At 37.0% G+C, this 22,553-nt stretch overlaps 1 protein-coding gene across 7 annotated transcripts in view; it reads right to left on the bottom strand.

Moving 5' to 3' along the window:
* Positions 1-51: 51 nt before the first annotated feature.
* The window catches only part of SLC7A6 (solute carrier family 7 member 6), a 29,682-nt gene continuing 7,180 nt past the window's right edge, over positions 52-22,553 (bottom strand). For 4 of the 7 annotated variants that reach the window (XM_088062168.1, XM_014255458.2, XM_005526335.3 and 1 more), the window contains exons 5-12: positions 19,320-19,445; positions 17,384-17,528; positions 14,757-14,880; positions 4,855-4,958; positions 3,729-3,825; positions 2,914-3,063; positions 2,023-2,206; positions 52-870 (exon numbers count right to left, since the gene is read on the bottom strand). In XM_088062168.1, the coding sequence (XP_087918294.1) occupies positions 776-870; positions 2,023-2,206; positions 2,914-3,063; positions 3,729-3,825; positions 4,855-4,958; positions 14,757-14,880; positions 17,384-17,528; positions 19,320-19,445 (1,025 nt within the window). In that variant the 3' untranslated portion in view covers positions 52-775. Of the gene's footprint in view, positions 871-2,022; positions 2,207-2,913; positions 3,064-3,728; positions 3,826-4,854; positions 4,959-8,980; positions 9,078-14,756; positions 14,881-17,383; positions 17,529-19,319; positions 19,446-22,553 lie in introns of all 7 variants that reach the window. The other 3 variants (XM_088062169.1, XM_014255459.2, XM_088062170.1) reach the window with 3 other exon arrangements.

Here is a 22,553-nt window from a genome sequence, read left to right as displayed (position 1 = left end):
GTAACTCACCTACTGTGTCTTCACTGAAACAGTTCACAAACAAACACAGGCTTCAAACTGAACACTTTAATTTTGGAAGTTTCATAAAACCTAGCAGAAATTGACAAAGTACTAACAAGATAACAAGTAAAAATCAATTAATCAAATCTTTAGTGCCAAGGTGCTTTGCTGATTAAATCCTTGCCACAGTCAGATACATTTTCATACAGCATACAGAATAAAGTCTTGAAGGGAGAAAGGTTGGCTCAGTCTATAAATAATGGAGCAGAACTTATCATTGGGGAAGAAAAACCAATGAAGTGTTTGTTGTGATCAGTTTTTTTCTGGGATAAGAACTGAGAGTACAGCAAATCATTTCATGCAAACATCCATCAGAATTAAGCTGGAAATGAGTTGGTCTTTGGAGTCAAAGTGGGGTTTAGTCTAACTTAATAATGCACTACTTCACCACCTGGTTCTGCAGAAATCTAATTTGATCCATTAGCTCTTATCATTTTCGTACCAATTCTGAAGAAGAAACAGTATTGACACACTGCTTGTGTGAGCAGGTAATGAGTAGGTAATCATTATCCCATGAAAACCTGCCCTGAAAACATGCCACATTTTAGGATGTCACAAGGGCATGATCCATGTTGGAATCCATCTGCAAGTAAGAATATTTTCAGCATTTCTGAAAGACCACCACAGTTTTTCTGTGTCTTCCAGTTCTAGCTCTTCCCTTTCGTTGGTGTAATTTCTTTATTCTCCCTCCTGTTTCATGTAATGGCTTTAAACTTTAGTTTGATTTGTTTTCTAACTTCTTTTCTTCATTTGGGTCCATCTCTGTTAAAACACAGTAACAGAGCAGCTGCATGTTTCGTGTGACGACATCTGCACAGAAATTGGAGATAGATAAGAACAACAGCCACATATCTCACCTCTAATTACAAAACACATCTGACTAATGAAAGCTGTCAGGAATGCTGTCTGCTCTTTAGGGAAACAAACAATTGAAGTTAATACAATAACTGTCCCACTCATTTTTTATTTAACAGATAGTATCTTAAGCTGTTCTGTAAATATCCTAGGGTGTTTTGCTTCTTAGGCACCTTGCCAAGTAACCAAAGTATTTTTTCTCTATAATTAAGAGTGTAAAATTGATGGAATAAAAAAAAGTAAAACTAACAGAACACAGGAAAAGCTACAAGATTACTGAGTATTTACATGTATTCTGCTACTGCAGCACCACATCCTGCTTTCAGGGTAAGGTTCTGCTATAAACCTTCCTTACCACATCCCTCATGGCTGTCTGACAGTAACAATAACAAAACAGCACTGATGGAGAAAAAATTGTATTTGTGTAATTTAACTGCTGTAATTCAACAGAAGGCAAAATTCTATTCTTTATTGATATAAAATCTATCTTCAAATAACTGATTCAGTAAAGCTGGACAGTTTGTGCTACCAAGAATGTTTCACACTTTTTACAGTCATCAATCTTGGTTAAAATAAAGACTTTTTTTCTGGTGTTTTGGCTATTGCTGAACAGTGTTTGCACAGTATCCAGGCTTGTTTTCTTTCCTCTTTGCTCTCCTGCAGCCAGCAGGATGGGAGAGGGCAGGAAGTTTGGCAGGAAGATGGCCAGAACAGCTCACCAAAACTATGCAAAGGGCTATTTCATGCTATCTGATGTCATGCTCAGCAATAGAAACGGGTTGAGCAAGAAGTGTTTGCCTGAGGGGATGTCTTTCCATACAGCTGGAGACTGGCTGCACACTGGGCTGCCTGTGAGATTGCTCTTGCAGCAGCAGGGTTTTTTCCCCTCTTCACTTGCTAAACTTTCTTTGACTTGATCAACAGGTCTTCCCACCTTTGTTCCTCCTATTCTGTAGCCCCCGTGCTGCGAGGGTGTTGGTGAGCCAGCCGCTCCCTGGGAATTCAGCTGGGGTGAGCCCACCACAAACCTTTCCATCAACAGACCAAGAGTCATCTATTTACTTTTCCTCTTTCCTAACAACATCTCCAGCTAACAAAGAAACTTACCTATAATCTTGTTAATAAATTGAGGTCTCCTTGATGCAGGTAAATAGACTCCCAAGAAAAAGAATGGAATTCCAGATAAACCAATGGCAATTCCAATCACTGAATTTACGAAGTCTTTATAGAGTGGCACTACCACCAGAAATACTGTGCATAAACAGAATATTATTGGGAAAGCCAGACTCAGCTGCAGACAGAAAAAAGAGAACACAAGGTTAATGAAATATTTATTGTCTATAGTTAAAACATTATGATACAGACTCTTCTCTCGGAAACCCAATTTGTGAAATTCTCAGCTCTTCCTCTCATATATCTGGCTATGTAGGACCATAAGCAAATTCCAAAACTATTCTTAACAGAACTGCTGCTAAAAATTGTAGAAGTAATCAAGCATGGTAAGTCTGCTGCGCTGACAGAAAGTGCATAGTGGCATGAAGTGTTTTTAGACAAAACCAGTAAAACGTGGGAAACAAGAATTACTGACTTTTTTGAGTATAGTATCAACTTAAAGTATGTGAAGGTTATTAGAGGATCAAGTATCATTGAAGCTAAATGTGGTCCACAGAGTTACTTAACTTGAGCATTTCCAATCAGAGATTGCTGCTGCTAGATAAAAGGCTAACTACTCTGTTAGGCTATTGAGACACTCTCCTGTGGGCAGACAGAAGGGGTACTTACTGAACTAGCACATAATAGGGTATACTGACACAACAATCTCTTGTTCTTACCTAGCAGACAAGCTAACTTTCACAGTACAACATCAAATGGAAACCATGCTTTATGTCCTGATCAATCTGTAACCTTTAGAATTAACATTTCTGGTCCAGATTTTAGACAGTACTTTTACATGACATGGAAGGCGGGGCTTTTAAACAACTGTGTAATAAGTATTACCTTAAGAGGTCTTGGCCGATCTGGTTCTTTCCAACGTAGATATAACTGCCCAGCAATAGACAGACCAACAAAAAACCAGTAACTGAAGCTGAAGTAATTAATTAGCTGGAAGACATCTTCCACACACAGGTAAATAAGGGTCATAAAACACTGTCAGAAAAGAACAAGAGTAAGAATCTAAACACAAAAGTTTGAAATTTACTATTTATGCTGGTTTTTGCCTTTAAGTAACCTCTTCTACTCCTTGGTGTTTGGCGTAATTTTATGCCTCAAAAAATCACTCCCTCAGCAATCACCTTGATGACAGTATATTCTGTCTCTTGTGAATGTTTTTAAATTTTCCTTGAAATAATTCATATTCTTGTTCTGAAAAAGTTGTCTTAATTCATTGACTGAATCACAGTAAATTACATTCTGCTTCAGGGGACTTGGTTTCTCAGCGCTGCATTTAGATGCAATAAGGATATGAGAGAAGCGCTTTGGGTTCTCAGAATTACTTAGTCTTGAGCAGCAGAAATCTTTTATATGCAATAATGTCAATTATTAGTTGCAGTTTCAATTGGCTGGAAATGCAATCCATTGTAATTCATGGTATACAGAACACAGTTCTTATGGCATGGCCTTCTGCTAAACTGATGTTCTGATTTCAGCATGAACTAGAACATGGACTAGTTCTTTTATACTTGTTTTCATGCTATTTTTATACATATATATTTTTGTACATTTTTCTAGCCATGTTTTGAAGCTTCATTTTGAGGGAAGCTGTGCTGTGTGTCCCATCTAATCAGCTGAAAAGAAAAGAAGTAACAACTTGCATTGAAGAGAAGTGCTGGCACAGGTGTGAACCTCTTTACGTGGATCATAGACAACAGATCAGGAAGGTGACCTTCCCGAGATCCTACAAAAAATAGCCTGAAAAAAAGCAGTAAAACACATGTTGAGACCACAGGCAAGACAGAATATATTACAGAAAATCAAAGAATAACACCAGTCAAAATAAATATTTACAACACTGAATTTCAGCCCTTTAAACTGGAACCTGGATTCAACCCTTCTTATAAAGATGTAATGTACAACAACCATTGATAGATAAGCTTTTAGAGACATGCTCTTAACAACCATTTTTTTAAAAGGTCATCCTACAGGTAAATAGACAACATCTACAGTAACTGAAACAAAATTCTGTTGTTTCACAACAGAAAAAATTACAAAAGTTAGCACTGAAAACATTCCAGCTAGGGGAAGAATAGTTTTCAATGCCAAACAGAAGAGATTGCCAGGTCCCTAAAATGATGGTACTCAACTACATGTTCAAAAAACAGAGTTTTATTATCAACTCTTCTATATTGACTGCTTCACCAAATTATCATATTTCTTCTCAATAGAGGCATTGCAAATTCAATGCATAGGAAGAATATGAAAATGCCTGAATAAACCTATTTAAAACTTTTGCTAGTTACATCCACAACCAGTGCTCAAAGAAAAGGTTCTATACAGTATGCTAAGCTTTCTGATTTCAGCTTCACAGCAGTAGCAAGTTTTTTAGGGTTTTTCCAAGTAGAAAATTTTAAAATACTAATTTTAAAAGGTCAGTAAGTTTTAGATAAAATACATTTGAAAATAAAAACTTGCTAGAATTATTCTGTCAAGTAATACAGAAGGTAATGCAAACAATCAGAAGGCCTGAGGATTCATTACACAGACAAAATTTGATCTTATAATTACGCTCTGCATACACTCAAGAATGCTTTGGGGAAACAAGGCAGTGTTAAGGGTGTACATGCACACACAGAGGTTTACTTAGATCTGTTGTTTTATTGTGACTGTTCATTATAGGTTCAGTTAAAAAAGTATTTTTGCCTCTCTTGTAATAGATCAGCATAACAGTAACATGTAAAGAGACTTATCAACATTTGTCAAACTGAAAGAGATATGCACTACCTTGATGATGCTAGAATTGAAGCATTAAGTCCACCAAAACAAGAAAAGGCTACAGCAAGGGGAATTGTCCAGCTGAATATACCAAATACCTGGTCGGCAAATGCCTGATGAAAGGGAAAAGGAAATATGAAAATATCTGCAATAAAGAATATGTAAAACAATGACATCAGAGCTTTTGTAATATGCTTGTATGGAAAGACAGTAACATAGTAAGGACAGTCCATAATGCAGCACAAAGAATCACACAGATTTCTTATTTATTTATGGATTCTAAATAAGCACAAACTACTTTAGCCAAGCATCTAAAGTCATATTTTCTGCTCACAATAACAATGCTCACAAAGGAAAACAAAATGTTTTGAGAATTTTCTTCACAATCCTAGTATATTTTATTATCTAACTGACCTACAGAACACAAGTGGACATTCTTTGGATTACTAAAAATATTACCTAACCAAGCAGGGAAGTGCCATATTGCAGTGAATAACCACAGCCAACATCACACCTACTCTTTATAGATACTGTTCTAGGAATCAACTTTATTTTCCCTTTTTTGCAGTTTCCTGAGCAACATCTTTTCCTTTAGCTCCAATGGCAGGGCCTCTGGGCTCTACTCTCACAACTTGGCAAATGAGAGTAAGTGATCTTATCACTTCCTCAAAAGCTGATGTTGCTAGACAATACTGCAAGAAACTATGGTGACTGGTAGAGCTCTGAAAACAAGAAGTTAGGAGCATCAAAGTTTCACAGTAAGTGGTAAGAGCCACTGATTGACAGCAATCTTGGATCTAAAACAAAAATGGGTAATAATTTTCAATCTTGGATCTAAAACAAAAATGGGTAATAATTTGCAATATACTGTCCTGGTCTATTCTGATCAATCTCCTGGATGGAGAAAAAAGGGTAAGAGACTTAAGAGTAACAGACAACACAACTGAAACATGAAGAAATTTAATTCACGCAGACTGACAGGTATTCTAGCTCCCATCTTGGTCTGAGCATTGTACATATCAGGACATTAGCGTGAAGTTAGCCAGAAATCCCCTCATGCTGTGTTCAAAGGACATGGGTGGAAGCCTTCCTATCCATCCCAATTCTACCTACACGTAACTAAATCACTTCCATGATTTCTTTTTCAGAAGCAAACTAAGAGTCATAGTATCAAAAGAATCATGTCTACATTAGACATTGTGAACTCACTATTTAAGGAAACAGAAAGGTACATATTCAGTATGTATATGTAGTATTCAAACAAAGATTTGAACATTTAGCAAGTAGAAGTAATCTAAACCTTTTATGAACCTTTCTCTAAATCACTTTCTTATCTCTCTCTTCCTTTATAAATTTCAAGATCCTCAGATATGAAAAGCATAGACAGTAATTCAGCTTTCTGCAGGTTTGTCTATTATAAAAAATTTCTTCAGTTTTTAGTATTTTAGTATTTTTAACACCTTGCCCTTGACCTCCCCTTCAACACACTGGTCTTCATCATAGTATTTATGAGCTAAGGAGCTCAATCAAAGGTGATAAACACTCAGAACTGGCCTTTATCTGTACTATATGAAATTATCTCTATTTAACAGTGGTCAAATTTTAATTTAAGTACTCCTGGAACCAGATCATCAAAAGCAGTGCACTACCGTTTTCTTAATGTTTTTGTAGGTCAAAAAAAGCCTAAAAGACTTAATATAGTTGGTTTGGGATTTTTTTTGTTACATGAGTGTTTGATTTCATGAGACAAAAACCTGTATGTAATGTCAATCTTTAAGCTACAAGATGCTGAAAAATTCACTGACATAAACCAAGGCTTGGCCAGCTATAGTTTCCTGTTCTTTGTCTGCATTGAGAAAGTGCTTTGTTCAGCATGTTATCCAGGTTATGGGTCAGAATCCAACTCTGATGTGTACCATGATTAACACTAAAAAGCAGAATGTGTTCCATCCTTTTGTGTAATTTAGCTGAGCCTCAAAGGCAGACAGGATTTCCTGCTGCTAATGGACAATGCAAAAGCACATAATCACTTCAATGGAATCTTGCCTAAAGGCTCAAAGTCAATGCATCAACTGTGTCATCCTGGTTCTCCTGAAAGGCAGCTCTCATCCTGAGCTCTTGTATTTTATCCATCTTAGCGCAGCCTCCCTCAAAATGGAGCTTCAATACAGGGGTGGAAAAATGCACACAGATTTCTACAGATATTATAAAAAAAAACAAAAACATGAGAAAAGTATCAAAGAACTAGTCCATATATGTATTCTATTTCATACTGAAATCAGAACATCAGTTTAGCAGACCAGTCCATAAGAAATGTATGTAATACCATAAGAAATGTTCTATATGCCATGGATTACATTTTCAGAAACAGCAACTAATAACTGACATTATTGCATATAAAAGATTTCTGCTGCTCAAGACTAAATAATTCTGAGAACCCAAAGCACTTCTCTCATATCCTTATTGCATCTAAATGCAGTGCTGAGAAACCAAGTCCCCTGAAGCAGAATGTAATTTATTGTAATTCAGTCAATGAACTAAGACATGATCTTCCAGAACAAGAACGAGGACAAGATGTAAACTCTAATAAGCAATTGTTGTAATATTTTAAAGGAATATTTAAATCTGAACTGCTGATTCTGAAGCCAAACAATAAGCAAAATTACCAGACACAAAACTGGAGGATTTTTTGTTTTAATATATAAAGTCAAGATACAGAACAAGATGTTAGAGAACTAAGATATTTAGTAAAACTGCCTGAAGGATAAGCATTTAGATAAGCAATATTAATAGCTGAAGCTAAAGAAGAGACAAAAAAGACTATGAATGTAATTCTATGCTGAAGGATGCATATTAGCTAATATATCATTTGGAGAATTTTTCCCCCCCACAAAGGTATTCTTTGCAAGCATTTTCCATTTCCTTTTGAAACATCTGGTACTGGGCCAGTGTGAATGACAGATGCAGGACTAACTCAAAGGCTATTTCCATCCTCTAATGTGTATCCAACTGTTCTAGGATATGCTAATATTGTTTCACACATCTTGGAGAACAACAATCATTCATATGAACAGTAAAACCCACAAATCATATACAGATCAAAATGCTACAGATTCAATGTATTCTGGATGCAGGCTATGTTCTACATCAACTGTTGATCCAGCTTGAAGCCTAAATAAGTGATTTCCCTAGAGCTGTACAAGTCAGAATCTTCAAAAGTGAGAGTAATGTAGAGACAACCTCTACCAAACACTGCCATTCCCAACGTACTTTCCAATGCTGTAGCTGGGATTCCTCATACAGCAAAGGGTGGAGAAACTTCAAGAGCTAAACTTGAGCTGAGGCAATATAAAAGCCTATTTTAATTGAGTATCATCTAAAAAAAGTTCAGCTGGGTTTGCCAAGTAGATCTATCTGCCTGCAAAATGATCCTTCAGCAAAACAAAGTTGAAAGGTACCTAAAGTTTGGCTAATCTATCTATTGATATCAACCAGCTTAACATGAACCTGAAGACCCACCTGCCCTATGGCAGGTGTTTTCTGACAGGGTTTTACCTTCATCTATAAAAAAAAAGCAGCCAAGTTCATTACTACTACTCAGACACCTGAGTACAAATTTATAAAGCCTTCACTACCCTTCTTTCAACAGATGCCAAGAAATGTCTTCTCAAAAGCTCAGCTATAGTGTCTTGTGAACAAAGACAAACCCAAAGATCTCCACAGTGTTTCTTGAAAAAAGAGCTACTGATGTCTAAGTAAAAGCAGACACTGAACATTCACTGCATGCATTTCAGAGGATTATTTTGCATAAGAAGGCAGGGCAGAGAAAAGTACAACACAAAATCAAGTTATCAAGCACACACACTGATAAGAAGGGACTGCACAAAGCACCAAGTAGGGAAGGGGGGAGGGAAAAGTAGAAGAGTTAGTGGCTGCTTTCTTTGCCAATTGTGCAATCATGGATCCTCCAGAAATGAGCCAGACCTGGGCTCTGAGCTGAGCTCCTCACCAATTCTACTTTAACTACCACTGCTTCTGGGAGTTGTGAAGTGCATTTATAAAAACAAATGAGCTGGCAATGGAGAAAAGAATGGAGCATTCACAAAGGTATGTGGAGGATGACAGAGGAGCCTACCTGGAGGCAGCTATAAGCAGAAACATTTAGTCCATCATAACAGGAGAAAGCCACCACTATGGGGATGGATATCATCTCAGGATTCTTCTGAGAAAGTCTAAAGAGTGAGAAGGATTAAGAGATTAAATTGTCATCTCTGCTATAGTCTGACAAGTCCTGTAGTCCAGGCTTGAACTATAACTGCTTCTAACAGCTTGGAAACAGAGAATTGCTGATGTAACACTTGCAATTACAGATAAAGTTCTTTTATGCCCTCCCATCCATTGAATATGTAATGTATACATAGATACATGCATACTGTAGGACATGCACCTGGAATTGTGCCCTTTAGTTTTGACTTTTTTTTTCAAACCATCATCAGGGAATAATAATGAAGAAAGAAGCTTTCCAGCCATGCACCTCTCAGCTGAACTGCTCTTATTTCATCATGACTAAAATGTTACATTACTCCCAGAAGAATGGTCAAAAACTGAATTACAGCTTTGTTTCAAGGCATGAATGACTAATTAAACTACATTTTATTTTTGTCTTGGATTACTCTGATCTCATGATCATCAGCTGGTAAATTGTGAATGGTTTGCAAGAACACTTTTTTGTCCTTTGAAGGTCCAAACAACAGTTCTGTACAAACAAGTTGAACTAAAAGCAGCAGAAATTCCAACATCAAGAGCTGCCACAACAAAATACACAGGATACTGCCTCACACTCAATAATTCAGGCAAACAGATGAGTAGCAAGACCCACAATCATATTACAAATCACAAGATGAGAACTATTTAATCACACTTAGCTGCACACTAGAAGTGCACTTAGAGGCACACAAGAAATGTCAGACTACACTGAGAGCGTATAGAGGCAGAAGCACATGTGAGGCTGGCAAAGCACCGCACAGTATTGATTGGAGGGACAAATGGAGAAATGCAAAGAGAATGTAGCCTAACGTGAGTATGAAACTTATACCAAAAAACTGCCAAAGATTATGAGGTGTTTCTATCACCAATGTTTAAAAGGCATCTACGAATCCTTTCAGGATCCTATTGCCCAGGAGCTTTTCCAGACCAAGTTCTACTAACACTTTTACCCTGAAAATCATACAGGGCACTAAGGGGATTAATATATCCATGTAAGCGATCTGACTGGTACTTTGGAAACACAATTCTGCTTTGACATTTCTCTTAAGATGACGTATAAATACATTCACACATTACAGGAAGATCTGCCAGTCAGAACTACAGTATGTTTTCTTAATTTGGAGCTTCTGAGGACTCTAAGGTGCTACTGCCTAACAGAAACAAACTCTTGATTTATGGCAATCAGGAAGCTGCACATGCAAAAAAAAGCACCTGAGCAGAAGAAGTTTTCTCCCACTGCCATAGATTACTTTGTCAGGATACTGTATGATGTCTCTCCCCACTAACCAAATTAAATTTAATGTCACATGAAATTTGCACATGAACCAAACCCAGAAAATTGTAAAGGTGCAAAAGAAAACAATTTAAATGTGTCTCCTGTAATTCTCATTTCAATTACCATGCAGTTCATCAGGTCTACTCAAACACGTAATTCTCTCCTTCTGTTATTGGCAACACCTTTACTAGGAAAGAGGTCCAGTGCAGTAAGAAGTCCAGCATAAAATTCCCACTTCATTTTTAGGTCACTGAATACAACCTTATAGCAAGAGAACCAGCACTACTCTGCTACATTAATATATTGCATTCCTACTTGCATGTAAGATTTCTCTTCTGTACAGCCCACACTAAAATTTCCAATGTCAGCTCCAATAGTAAAACAGTTCCATTTCATGGAGGTGCTGAAGATACTTGATCTAAACCTTTTCAGATGTTTATCCTCTTCTTAGCATCTCTTATAGCTAGCTGTCGAACAAGAGTTCAGTGTTTTCCAAGTCTCTTGTCTATCTTATACTGAAAATGTAATATAGCATTCTCAAGTTCAGCTCAGCTTTTCAGCTTTTTCAGCTGGACTCCAGAGCCAGAGAACTTCCATGTAGTTGGCACTGGGAGTGTTACATTGGCAGTGACTTACAGCTAGGTCCAACAAAGAAGGCAAATACAACTCAGAACAACTCTCCCTCTAAAAGCAGCTGCCTGCCCTTAATGAAGAGTTCTTCAGTTTTAACGTATGGAATGTGCTTTTCATCCACAGAAACCTTACTGGGAAGTGCCTGTGCAAGCAAAGAGGAACATGATACTGATGGCTAAGGACAAGCAGATTTTCTTCAGAAAAGAAACCAGTGAAGCCAGTGAAGGAAGAGAAGTAATACCCAAAAGGTCTAAGAAGAACTTAAAAATTTCTGTCTGAATTCAGTTACTCACCATTTATTATACTGTACACCAAAGAAGAATAAAATACCTAAAACACACAGCCTCCCATGTTCCAGTTCATTGAGGGAGCATGCTAAAGCAGAGCAAGGCTGCTCTAGAATATGAGAGCACCAGGATGAATTATCTACACTGGATTCATGAGATGATATTCAAAGATGCAACTGAAGTCATCCTCTTTATCCCCAGTTTACTGACAAAGTTGGAGAGCTCCAAGAGAGCTGGCTATGCAGGACAATCAACTGTTTGCTTCAACCAGTTTTAGCTCTTCCAAGTAAAAGAAATAAGCTTCCAAATACCACCTATTGTAGGAACTCAATCAAGACCCACAGCCATGACCAAACACAGGAAGCAGGTAACAAGCTGTGCATTGGCAGCCAGTATGTTTCCTGTCAGGAAAATTGTGGAGCTAGCTGCGACTTTCACAAACTAAAAATGTGTAGTCTCAAAAAACAAAAAAAAAAGCTGTTCAGTGACAGTGAAAGATGAGATAAAATGTCTGCTCTTCTTTATTTGTATTTGTGCTACAGAGTAATTTTCATATGCAAAGGTTGTGATGGTTTGCATAAGGAGGTAAAACAGAAATCAGCTGTGAAAATCTGACAGGAATCATTGAAAAAAGTGAGTGATTTGACATGATCAGCAACCATCTGAAGAGCATTTGCAGAACCTTTAAGATAGCTGTTGCTGTATCACTTAAATTTCTTCAACAGAACAGCTTTAAATAATCAGTTTCTTAGACCAAACACTGGAACTATATGACACGAAGCCAATTCTGATGTAAAAGGAGGACATTTTATCATTTTTTCCCCCACATAATCCCTTGTTATGATTTCTTTTGCCTCACATCCACCAAGAGCACAGAAGGTGATGTGGAAAGATACACGCATACTTTTCCTCAGAACTTTCTGTCCATGCAGAAACCGGAAATGCCTTCACACCACCCCTTTACAGCTCAAAGCCTTTTCACTTGAAAGGAGAAAGCTACTTCATTTCTTCCCAAAATAGCAACAAGGAGGTTGAAATATAACTGCTGCTTGACTACACCAGAGACTCTAAAAAGGAAGCACTATTACTACCATGTTTCTTTAAAAATTCATTAAAGTAATTTTTACCCTACACCAACTTTCACCAGCTATATAAAGGGCAATATGTAATCTGTATTTTGTATCACATGTAGAATATCCAAGCAGATGAAAGTGGCTTGTTTCATCAGATTTTTTTGAATAGCTTAATACTCACCTCCTTTCTTCATTCATCCACTGAATACAATGACCTAAGTCTTCTTAAAGATTCCACTGAGGATAAAGCTCTCTTCCACAACCCAGAGAAATTTCACAATAAAGATTTTTACATTTTTGTATTATAGGAGGGTTTTCAAATACAGCCATTAGCTCTTCCCCTCCCCCCACCACCCCACACCTCCTTGAAGTATTTGAATTTGAACTGCAAGGGCACTTTTGAAGCAATTCTCCAAATTATTGCCACTTACCACTTACAGTTCATTTTTTGTTTAGCTTCAGCATTAAAAGGAGCTGCCCTTTAGAACAGGCTAACTTAGAAGATGAACTACAAGAGCACAAGTGCTGCACTCCCCTAGTTGCAACCCAATCTCACTTTGCACATAATGCAAAGTACATGTCATGCATGTGTCACGTCCTCAGTGTCAACTCCTCCATTGTACAGACATCCTTCCGGAGGCCCACACACTTTGTTAATGTCTTAGCAGATCAAGTTTAAAGTCGGTTTCATTAAACTGTGCAATTGTTCATATCAGAGAGAAGGAATCTTCAATAGCTCACGTGTTAAGCATTAAACGTCAGCTGCACTTTCACCTGATTATTCTAGAAGGGATGGAAGCAGCAGCAATCAGAAGAGCATTGTTTGCCAGCTGATGAGACATCTCAGCAAAAATGCCTTTAGATAGAACATTAGTTCAGCTTTTATATACAGGTATTTGACAAACCTGAGATACAGTGAAAAATTAAATGTTCATATTTCCAGAAATCTATAACATTCTTTAAGTTCCATTAAAACTAGCCCAACAATTAGAACATCTAAAATAATTTTGCAACTCACAAATATATTTTTTCATTCTTTTCTTGGTCACTCATTATCTCTGTATGCAATTAGACTGAGTTTACATAATTTTTATGTCTTCCTTTTTTCTCCTCCATGTTCAGATACATCCCATAGTAGAGAGGAAAACCTGATCTGTCCAGTTCTGAGTATTATAATTTCATGTAAAGCTGCACAGCATGTATATATTCATAAATGTATACATGGACTCAAAGATAACGATACACTCATTCTTGGTAAAAAACCTATCTCAAAGAACAACTAAATAAATGTATATAAAATTACAAAAATTTAGGTCTGCGTTTCACACGTCCAGTAACGTTCAGGCATTCATCTCCCTTCCTTTATCTGGCCACTGATGCTGCTGCAGTGCTGTCACTTGCTGTGCTCAGGAAGATCAACTGGGCAGGCCCCCAGGGAAACACTCTGCCAGTCTCCCAGGGTGGGTCACTTTTCCTGATGCCATTCACCATCCAGCTGTCCAAACCTTTGTGAGGACAAGGGGCAGAAGCAGTAGAGATAGGCTGGACTGCAGAATTTCACTGCTGTCAAAGGAATGTATTTTCCAAATTTTGTTAGGGAAAAACCTGTGTTGCTTTACAGAAATCAGGACAGACAGTAGACTGTGTACTGGCTTTTATATTTGTTTGGATTAAGTAACTCCTCAAGGACTGACCCTTTGCCCGCTGTAAGATGTAAAGGCATCTGAAGTGAGTACTTCACTGACCTACGAGGGGAATTCACAGGTACCATGCTTACACTCATTCTGTCTGGATACATAAACATGCACATATACTGTAATAAATCTGGGAGAAACACTGCTTTCTTAGATGTTCAAGTACCTTAGATATCTAAGTTAGGCCCCCAAGTAAAGTTAAGTTATGAGCTAAGTTAATGCTGCTAAGTGTTGTTTTGTTAAGTTGCTGAGTGTGACTTAGAAGTCGTAAGTTAGGCTAAGCACTGCTAAGTACAATTCGGTTGTTAAGTTGTTAACACAAAGCTACAACTGAAGCTCAAGGTATAAATTAAGTTAAAGCTAGGTCTGAGTGTTGTTAAGCTTAAAGGTTGCATTCCTTTTTGCCCTTGCTCTCACCATCCTTTTGTCACACTCACAGACACACACACACTCTTAGACAGTTCTCGGTTCATTTCTCTTTTGATTGCTTGGATTGTGCTTGGTTTTGCTGTTCCTTGTTTTTATCTTGGTGTGCCTTAACTATCCTATAAGTAGTAGAGTGAATCTTGCCAATGAACTTAGTGTGCTGTTGCTTAATACTGATTCTGGGTTTTGCTCATACTCTTACCAATGATTTTTTAAGTGATTTCAAGCACTTGTTTGTAACACTTGGTCAACTTACCACTGCCACAGCATCACTAGCGAGAACAGCATGAGCATCCAGCACTGTATAATAAGCTATATTGGTCATAATATAGATAACAGTCACAACTGGCATAGATACTGCAATAGCCAGGGGCAAGTTCCTGTAAGACAAATAAGAACAAAACTCCAAAACCCACAACTGCAGAAAAAGAAAAACTCCATTAGTAACAGATTAAAGTTATTTATTTGTATCATTTACAATAGAGAGAAAAATAATGAAGCCAGCATAAAGATTTCAAAAAAAGGTATCTCTGGAACCAGAGTTTGGTTTCTTTTATAGCTAGAAATTCTAATATAGAAGACTGGGAAAAAAAAAATCTGATTTTTATAGTAACTTAAAACCTAAATTATGTGTAAAAAGGGATTCTCTGTAACTGCTCTTCAAATACTTTAACTTCAAGGTTTCCAGATCTGTAGTAAGAGCCTTCAAACTTACGTGCTTTAAATTATTTCCTAATGTCCATGCTAATTATCACAATTAGAACCCAAAGAAGCAGAGCTCTGAGGTACTGCACTCCTTCTCCCTAAGGAATGGGGCTGTCCTTACAGCACTTACTTCTGGAACTGATGCAGGGAGATTTATTAAACTGAACCCCTGTTCTTCCCATCTGCACTCACCACTGCAGAGAACAAACTAACTGGGCCACACAACAGAGATTCAGATCTGAAATTGCTGAACAGCTATGAGCCCTAGCATGTGGTGTATCTTACTAGCAAGCACATGTCTAGGAAGTTATACAAAAAAAAGTCAAGAGTAACAGGAAAACACTGCTAACCTTTAGATGTGAGCAAATAAGAGTTAACTGTGAGATAAACTCACAGCCCTGAGTGTGCAGCTCCACAGAAAGAAACAGCAGAGCAAAAAGAGATTTTTAATGTTAGTCTTTGGCTTTTCTCAGCCTTATTCTTTCCTCAAACCTCACAGAAATATTTAAATGTTTCAAAAGGGAAAGCAGAACCAAGAGTGTTACTCTCATGTTTGCTCAGTTTGAAATCAAACACAGCAGGGTGGCATTGATGTGCATTTGCCATGAACGTTGTTTTCAATAACAACAAAAAGAACCTAAAAAAAACAAAGCCCAAAGCATAAAAATTATCAGTCTGACTAAAACTTTGAAAGTTTCCTCATAAAATTCCTGAGGCCCAGAAGTCCAGCTGTTTCTGTCTGCTGCCATGGAAGCAGAAAAACAAACATACCTCACAATCCTCCATATAAATCAGTAAATTAGTAACTGGGAATTCTGACTCTTCTTTCAGGTTGCACACTCACAGTAAGAGACCCATGAATCCCACCCAGCACAGAGTAAAAAAGGAAGCAGAAAACTGTGAATTTAATTCAGAAATATTACACAATGTAACAAAAATCTGAAATAGCATTTTAAGGACTTTGCATCATCCAAGATTAACATCAAGGGACGATGTCAAAAGTGATCTGTGGATTGCAGCTTTTGGGTAGACAAGCATGAAGGCACAACCAATCAAGTGAACATAAAAAATCAGTAATTCCAGTAGTAATTTTGTGGAAGTCTGGAATACCTCATTATTCTCAAGAACTGTCAATGCAGAAAGCTGCAATTTGAAATTCACTTTACCAGCTACCATTCTACCAAGAATCAAGCTTGTATTAGGCACTGATGCCTATCTAGAGGAAATTATTATGAGGAAATTTTCATCAGCTAAATATGCTGTGAGAAAAATTGTTTTTCAAAACAATATATCTAATAGAAGAGCTATCAAACTGATAACAGAGAACACTATATTAATTTTAAAAAGAAGAAAAGGCATTGCAACAATACTCAAAAAAGAAGCTCCTCGGCAGAAAAAAACACGTGATTTGAAGGACCAAATGACTGATTAAAATTCAAAATGTATGTCTTCTGAATATGTGCACCAAATATTTGCAAGAGGATTTAATCTGGATGTCAGTCTGGAATTCAATCTAACTAAAAAATGCTAGGGTTTTTTTAGAGTTAAAGTACTTAGCCACAACTTTCCCGGTTAGATAAATGCTCAGCATAAAACTCAACATCCAACATAGATGGGAATTAACTGCTAAAGTCAAAATCAGCTGGGAGCATTAAAAAACATCTCATTCATTCTTTATCATTCAGCTATAGCAACCTGAGCTGTTGCTTATAATAGGATGTAAAAATTATAAAAGAGGATATTCTAACATAAAGGTGTCTGGTTACAGACTGACAACTGGGCAGGATTAGCCAGTCACGCTTCTAGAGCATAAATTCATGGAAAAGATTAATATTCTTAAATATTAAATCAGAATGATTGCACAAGTAAACACAGACAACACTTAGGTACCTGTTCAACTGCAACATTGAGACCTATTATAATATATAGTAACAACATCTTGAAAGCTTATTTAGCACTGAATACAGCATTCTGCAATCATCTACACTTACTTGTTACGTTTTAATTTCTTTTTCACTTTTAATGGAGTTCAGTAAATCTTTGCTAGTGGTCATCCACAGCCTCACCAGTAGAGCAGTTATACTCATATCTGTGTAAGCTCAGAATTTACCAGTGAAAAACAGCCCCAAACCCAGAAACTTGGGAATCATCCACACTTAGAACGCTCAAATCATTTACCTTTCCGGGTTTTTGATTTCTTCTGTTACGTAATTGAGTGTATCCCAACCAGAGTAAGAAAATAAGGCAGAATACAATGCAAGGGACATTTCTCCAATATCAGTAGAGGATCCCTCAAAAGAGTCCTTAAAATGCCATGTATGTCCTGTGTGGAAAAGAAGCAATGAAGAACAGGATAAAAAAACACAGTAAGCAATATTTTCCTATGTGGCACACAATTACAAAAACACCTCAGAAACTCTAACTCCTTCAAATCTGTTTATTAAGACCTTTTTTCAAATTCTACTCCACATTTTAGCCATGAGAATAAGCACAGCATTTAAAACTACTAAAAATTATTGGGTGTCTATGGTACTATTCTTCAGCTAAACACCTGGTTTGTCCACAGTGGCGCAGAAAGTTCAGGAACATTAAGTTCAGACTAAGCTATAAACAATTGGCAGCGATAGTACTCAGGTTAAATGTGAGGGTTTATAACATATATATTTAGAAAATAACCCACTCTTCTATCTACTTTTAAATTTTCAAACAGTCTATGCAGAAAAACAAAGATCACAAATTACTTTAGAGAACAATGTCAAGAAAACCCCACACAAACACCTACATGGATGTTTTAGGTTTTGCTACTAAAAGTAGAAAAGTGAGAAAAATTAACAGAGAATTAAGTATGACTGTTAAGATAAAATTTTCCCAAGCTAAAAGTGTATGTATGTTTTTTGGACCAGTATTTGTGAAAACTTGTGCCATCTTTTGACTTTAAGCAGCAAGGCAAGACAAGCTCATCAATCACAGTTTAGATATTCAAACTACATATATATATATATATATATATATATATATACAAACACACACAAAACCACCAAAAACAGAAAGGCAAGTAACTGTAACTCCAAAATGTGCCCCATACTATGCATCCTGTAGTAACTCCAGTAAAACTGTAATATTTGAGGCCTCTAAGATATCTTTACTTATTTCTCTTCTCTACTTTTTATCCCAATCAGATATTGCTACTCCCTTGGCACAAACATAGATGGAGTAACTGCTGAGTTAGGAACAGAAGGAGACAACGTCAAGGAAATTATATGTGAACAACCTCGGTATCTACAAAACAAGGGATGGGCAGATATGCTAAGGATTAAAGCTGGTGCCCACATGCTCATATTATTGATTGGTTCACAGTAATTAACTTGCTCATGAACTTTCAACAATAACCAGTTAGAGCAAAGAACATAAATTGTCAGATTGCCAAGGAAAGACAAACATTTATGGCAGCTTTGAAAGCAGGATCATTTTCTTGAGCTAACACACCAAGAAATTCTTCTCAAAGGAAGCATTAAGAACAAAATTAAGTTCAGAATTTCTCTAAACCTGAAGGCACAATGCCCAACACACACACTTTCTAATTCTCAACAACTATAGAGGTCAGGCTTTGAGCAAAAACAGAGCTGTAGCTTCACAAATATACCTACAGATTCTCAGCACATTTGTGCTTTAAGTTCAGACACTTTCAGATCACAGATTCATTTTGTAAAAGAAACATTCAATTGATCTCACTGTAAAGTAGCACGTTCCTTAGAGAAATTTATAATTTTCACCACTCCCACTATATTTTCCTGTCTCTGTGTACTGCTGTTTTCAATTCCTTTTTAATTCTGCACTGCAGGCTGTAAATAACACAAAATTGCTGAGCAATAAATTACCTTCTTTTACCAAGTTCAAAGTCAACTGAGATAGGATGGATATCTCACGACACATGAGATACCATAATTTCATGATAATGCCTAATATTGGTATTACTGGTATTTTCAAAGTGGCTGTATTATACTTTTTTTACTGAGGTTTTTCATAAAACATAAAGAGGCAGTTAACAGTCTTTAGACCAGTCATTCAGTTTAACTGATAAGCACAAACTTTTACTTTAATTTTACAAACTTACCCTGAAATATTTTAACAAGTCCGGCGATGATGATGGCAATAAGAGCAGTGACCTTAGCGTAAGTAAATATATCCTGCACACGTGTGCCCCACTTAACGTAGGCACAATTTATAAATGTTAAAAGACCTAATAAAGGAAGAAGAAAGAAAAATTAAAAGACTATTTGAACAATGCTCAGTTTAACTCACTTTTCAAAGCTTTTAACTGTAATCTAAATATGCACTTACTTGTTATACTAATACTTAAACTAAATGGTTAAACTAATGGTTAAACTAAACCAAATACACAGGTACTGAAAACACTGGTTCCAACAAAACAGCAGGAAACAGATGTTTTAAACACTGTTTCAACAGACAGAAGGAAAGACCTTCCTGTTCCCTGATTACATGCCCATTTTCCTAATGTTATTCTTCATCAGCTGTATTTGGCAACTACCGTGAAACTAAAGAAACTGATACATGAAATAATTTATTTCAATGTATAAACATAGTTCTAATAAATGAAAGATTATCTAGAAATTCCTTTGGGAAAACATATTAGAAGAGCATTTGGGACGTTATTTTTATGCTTAGTTCTTAGGTTGAGGATGAGTTCAACATCCATGGAGTAGCTGCAATGCCAAGTATGGTTACAGGTGATACAATACTCTTTTCCAGTTCTACTGAACTGTATTATGAAGAGAGAATGTATCCCTTCTACAAGGGCGTGTATGGAGAGGACAAGGGGGTAACGGCTTGAACTGGAAAGAAAGTAGATTAGATTAGATTATGAGTCACGAAGAAATTCTTCCATGTGAGGGTCATGAAGCACTGGCACAGGTTGCCCAGAGAAGCTGGGAGTGCCCCGTTCTTGGAAGCGTTCAAGGCCAGGTTAGCCGGGGCTTGGAGCAACCTGTGATAGTGGAAAGTGTCCTTGCCCATGGCAGGGGGGTGGCACAAGTCCCTTCCAAACTAAACCATTCTGTGGTTCTAAAGAGCATATGCCTTAATACAACAGCTAGTACAACAGTAGTCTGGATTTTTACAAACTGGTAGGAAGCAATGAGTATTTTGAGTGTATTTATTCCTCTATCCCAAAATAAATTAGTCAGACCTATTTCACAAGATTGCAATGAAACTTGAAATGAGACTTTCAGATCTCACAAATATTTTGTAGTTGCTGACTAAACTTACTCACATGATCAACTTCCCCAAGACAGTTCTAACAACTCTCAAGATTTTGCTTATGTATTCATTACCTTTCTCTGAAGCGGAGAGCCAGACAACCTCTGGCTGAACTCAAGGGCTGTATACTGAATAGGATACAGTATCTTCAGTATTCTTTATTTAAGAAAATCCTAATTTGGTACATATTTTTCTTAGCCTAATTATCACTATATTATTGAAACTTCTGTATATGAAACAGCATTTCTCCCAATTCTCAGATTTCTCTCTAGCTAGTGAAAAAGTGTTTATATACAACTGATCTCCATAGAATTATCTTGTACTGCACATTTTAAATATACATATAAATAGAAACTAAACTTGATTGCTTCAGAAGTAAGGTAGCAGTAAATAAAAATTAAATAAAAATATGTGATATATTGTTTCCTTTCCCATAATCCAAGAGTACTGTAATACTACTGAGATAAAAATTACCTTGTAACAGCTACCAAACTGAAAACAATAACTTTAGAAAGATAACAAAAGAAAGATAATATTCGGACAAGTATGTCACTAGTATGTTAGACAGTCCGGACAAGCTGAATGAGGTTCAACTGATGAGGCATCATGGCAAGATGAGGGGGGAAAAAACCCAGTTGTATCAAATTTCAAAAGTCAGGAGTGCTGCAGCTCCTGAAGAGCCCTCAGAAAAAAAAAACAACTCTGCTCAGTCTCTGCTCTTCTGTATTAGTAACTGGAGTATTTGCTCACTGGGTTTATTTCAGCCATATTTTTTAAAGCAACTTTCATTGGGATTTAGTATTATTAGAGTTAGGGCTTGGTCTCTGCTTCAGATGAAATGATACTCTGGTACCTTATAAGGGAAAAAAAAATTACTGTTTTTCTTTAATTATTGTTTAGCTACTTAAAGTTTCTGAGAACTGTCAAGTTTAGTTCTGCAGCACCAGACAACACCCCAAAATGACTGTCAACGTAATGCTGCACAACACGAAGATTGTTCTTACACCAGCTTTAGTATTACTATTACTAGAATTAAAAAAAAACAACCAACAAAACTAGAAGCAAACCCCACAACAAACCCACCCAGTCTCACATAATCTGTACCTAACCAGTGTGCAGACTTCCACTCCCAACAGCTTCATTATTAAGGGATTAATCATATCCAGAGCTAGTGATCTGACAAACAACATCAGCCGTGCTTGGACAGGGAGAAGTCTAAGCTTTAACAGCTAAACAAAGTTGTAGAGCAGGGGTGAGTCTTAGCACTGACACTCAGAGCAGGGCAGAACACAGACTTAAACCATAAAACAGACTGCTAAAGTAAATTGTTCCACCTGCCTGAGAGTGATACTGCTGCCATGTGTCTCCACTAAAAAAAGAGGTGCTAAATCCTCTTTATTAGTAGCAAATGCAGAGGACATCACAGTGTTTTTCTCTACCTACTATATAATAATTTTAATTGAATCACTTTGTCGTAATTTCTTGCTTTTTAATAAACTCCTTTTTTTAAGGGATAACTGCCCTCAGAGTGAGGGGATACCTTAAATGGAAGAGCAGATTCTCCCACACTCTTGGATTTGTACCAAGATACCTTGGGACAATACCTGTTTAAGGAACGTGAACATGACATTACAGGCCCTTCATCATTTGGAAGGAAGGAGGGAACAGAACTGATTAAATGGAGATTCTTGGAATAAGTTTGTCATTATTTTTCCCATCAACCAGCATGTTAATGCTTTCACAACAGTAATAAATGCCAAAAATGAAAGGGGAAGCTGCAATCATAACCAGTTACAGAGGTCAAATATCTGAAGGACATGTTACTGCTGTTATTTCCCTTTCCTTATCCTTTATAGACAACTCTAATAAGGGACATTAGAGCTCTTCCAACAGATGCCTCAAAAAGGAATCAGCTAGAAGCAGCACATACCCTTGCAGCAAATTCTTGGCAGTAAAAAGTCCAAGTTCTGTGTTAGCTTTTTGATACAAAAATCATGCCAATACAGGTGACAGGCTCCAGAGCACACAGCTATTTATCAGTACATCACAAAGCACTGTCCTACAGACTTGC

This window comes from Pseudopodoces humilis, chromosome 14 (assembly GCF_049639895.1).
Source record: "Pseudopodoces humilis isolate 2021_Gansu_Grassland_sample_001 chromosome 14, ASM4963989v1, whole genome shotgun sequence".
NCBI classification, from domain to species: Eukaryota; Metazoa; Chordata; class Aves; order Passeriformes; family Paridae; genus Pseudopodoces; species Pseudopodoces humilis.
The sequence above is the reverse complement of the archived record's forward strand: the minus strand, read 5'-3'. Positions and strand labels throughout refer to the sequence as shown.